Here is a 3,305-nt window from a genome sequence, read left to right as displayed (position 1 = left end):
CTAACATGTTTTTGTAAAACTTAAATGTCCTATCAACATCTTATTACATTTTTCATCAAACCATCTACTCGAACTCGAACTCGAACTCGAACTCGAACTCGAACTCGAAATCGATTTTTATCATACCAACATCCTTATAAGACTTATCATTAGAGCATGATGGGACCAAACTCGAACTCTAACAACCGATTCATCCTATATTTTCCATCCCTCTTAAAAATGAAGTGAAAAGGACAAAAAATAACAGTGACATGCTCTGTCAACCCAACTCACTAGTCTGGTCTTACCAAACTATGGTATACCTCATCGAAGGCTTAATGGCAAGTTAGAAAAGTAGCTTCAACCATTTACTCTTTAATAACTACCACTAATAGTTTCAATATTTCATTTTTCATTTCTCTGATTTCTTCATTCTGAGAAAACCATCTCCACATTTCTTGATCATCGTCACAAAGTAAGATCTTTTCTAAGTTTTGTTTTAAAAATTTAGCAGACACACACAGACACAGTTGTAATTCAAATACAAATAAAGAATCAAGAGATCTATCCATAATTTGATGATAAAGCAATTATTTTATGTGAATTTTATGCAGTGGATACTGAAGTTGAGGCTGTAATGGTGGATGAAGTGCCTTTTCCTCCACAAATTATTTTCACCAAGCCATTGCCCTTGCTAGGTTATGGTAAGTTTCGTTTATCATTATTATAACAATAATAATATTTATATGAGATATATTGACAAATTAGCAAATTTTTTTTTTTAAAAAAAATCAATTATTGTAAATCATTACATGATAGCAATATGTATATCTAGTTTGTTGAAAAATTTATATTTCGCTACCAACACAAAGCTTTTTGGTACCCAAATCTGTTTAATTACTTTTCAAAAAGATTTTGTTGGTATGTGATTTAGATTTAAAACTAAATATGCAAGGGCTAGGAATCGAGGGATAAAGAATATTTTAATCTGATACTTGCGCCAAATCCATCCGCGATAATGCATTCGGCACTGTGGGATACATATACCACATCTCCGAATGAATTGGGGTATCTGGGATCGAAGTTACCAGAGAAAAAGTAGTTTTTGGTGTATGATATTTGTCTGTATTAAATAATTTTGTATAAAAATTTAAATCTTTTATTGAAATTAGCAACTGCAAATATGTTTTATCTGAGGATTTCTGAGAACTAAACAAAATCAAATTCAAATATTGTAAATTTTTTGTTATTGTAATAATTTATGGTTTTTGTTAATAATTTTTTTAAAAAAATATTTTTTAGATTATGGATGGATCATCATGATCTTGTTATCACACTGTGATACCTAGTTCACTCTACACCCTTTATATATACATAATAGTGTAGATAATATAGATTTATATAACTTCAAATATAATATATATATATATATCACAAAAACTCATTTGAGACAGTATCATTGGTCAATTTTGTGATACGAGTCACTCATGGAAAATATTTCTTTTTATGTCAAAAATATTTCTTTTTATTGCAAATATAGGCATAGTTGATCGGTCTCACAAATAAAGATATGTGTTACCGTCTCATAAGAGGTCTATTCTATATGTGTAAGGTGAATATATATTTCTTGATCCCTAAATTTTTAGCATAATAACAGGTAAATTATTGGCTCACTGCTGCTTGTGATGTTCTTTTGTAAAAGGGCAATATAAAAAACTTCATTTTAATAGAAAATAGTCCTGATCTATTAAAATATATTTTTTTTTCTCTCTGAAAAACGTTAAATTTTATCAGGAATTACGGATATTGAGATACACTTCCTCCAGATTAAGTTTACAGCGATTGGAGTATATTTGGATCCTCAAATTGTGGACAATTTACATATATGGAAGGGAAAATCTGCTGATGAAATTGCAAAAGATGATGCTTTTTTTGAGGCTATAATTTCAGGTAACATAAATATGTGATTTTTAGAATAATTTATTTAGCAATATAATATATATTTGCAGAAAATGAAAAATATATCTAAAAAATACGATGAGTCGTAATATCTTATAAAAAAAAATTTTGATGAGTGTTGTACAATTTATTTTTCAATAAATCAATGCAGCATTTGTTAGCTAAAAATAAATATTTATAAAATAAATTAACAATTCAACTAATATTGAATTAAAAATCACTTTTTATTTCATATTATTCAGCTCCAGTAGAAAAATTTATTAGAGTGGTGGTGATCAAGGAGATAAAAGGCTCGCAATATGGAGTTCAACTAGAGAGTGCGGTTAGGGATCGTTTGGCAGCTGTTGATAAATACGAGGAAGAGGAAGAGGAGGCTTTGGAGCAAGTTTTGACCTTTTTCCAAACCAAGTATTTCAAGAAAGATTCAATCTTGTCTTTTCATTTCTCAGCCACTCCCCCAACTCTTGAGGTACTTACATCTTGCAAATGTTGCCCTTTTCGGGGTCAGTTTATCGACGATGTCTTAGCTCGTCGACGTTTTGATCTGCTTGAGATTTGATCGTTCGCGATGATGACTTTATGTATTAATTAAGTTGTTTATTAATATTCGAAAAATTTTAACAGATGGGATTTTCGTGCGAGGGGAAAGAAGATTCAAAACTCGAGGTGAAGAATGCAAATGTGGTGGAGATGATTCTAAAATGGTACTTGGGAGGGAGCAGGGGACTCTCCCCAGCCACTATTTCCTCATTGGCTAAGACCCTTTCCGAAGAGTTGGCAAAATAAGGAGATAAAGTTTGCTTTTGATCATATAATTTAATTAGATATGGTCACCTCATTTCTTGAGTGTTTACCCAGACATGGCAGCGTATCACCGTTTCTATTTTTTTTATTTTTCAAGTAATGAAACTTGCGTTTACATTTGTATATGTATTTTTTTTTTATACTTTATTTATTGTTAAATGCATAAAAATAATTAAATCTAAACCAAAATAAAACAATCAGAACCAATTTCTTCCTTAACTGAAATATAGATCTATGTTAGAAAATAACTGATTGACATAAAAGATGCATGTAAGTTGTCAAATTTTTTATATTTTAATTAATTTATTTTAATTGCATCTAGTAAATAGGGTAGACATGCTTACATTTTTAAAAAATTGTTTTCAATTAGAATGCATAAAACTGTGTTTTAAAGGTTATTCGAGACGCGATCGAAGAACGGAGACCGGGGATCCACATGAGGGAAAATATTTTTATTAAATAATTATTTTTAATGGTTTAATATGTGGTGTATTGAAATGGAAATTTCGAAATTGGGGTGGTTTGAGGTATTTTTATATGTCGAGTCGTATTTTCAACCAGTG

The 3,305-nt window shown here is 30.0% G+C and overlaps 1 protein-coding gene across 1 annotated transcript; it reads left to right on the top strand.

Moving 5' to 3' along the window:
* The first annotated feature begins 290 nt into the window (after positions 1–290).
* On the top strand, positions 291–2,754 carry LOC140977509 (chalcone isomerase-like protein 2). The gene is made up of 5 exons (XM_073442250.1): positions 291–454; positions 594–683; positions 1,774–1,929; positions 2,181–2,407; positions 2,563–2,754. Coding segments are annotated over exons 1-5 (636 nt in total). The 5' UTR covers positions 291–453; the 3' UTR covers positions 2,725–2,754.
* The last annotated feature ends 551 nt before the right edge of the window (positions 2,755–3,305 follow it).

The sequence above is a fragment of the Primulina huaijiensis genome, chromosome 5 (assembly GCF_012295235.1).
Source record: "Primulina huaijiensis isolate GDHJ02 chromosome 5, ASM1229523v2, whole genome shotgun sequence".
Taxonomy (NCBI): domain Eukaryota; kingdom Viridiplantae; phylum Streptophyta; class Magnoliopsida; order Lamiales; family Gesneriaceae; genus Primulina; species Primulina huaijiensis.
Note: the sequence above shows the minus strand (reverse complement) of the source record. Positions and strands in the feature narration are given on the sequence as shown.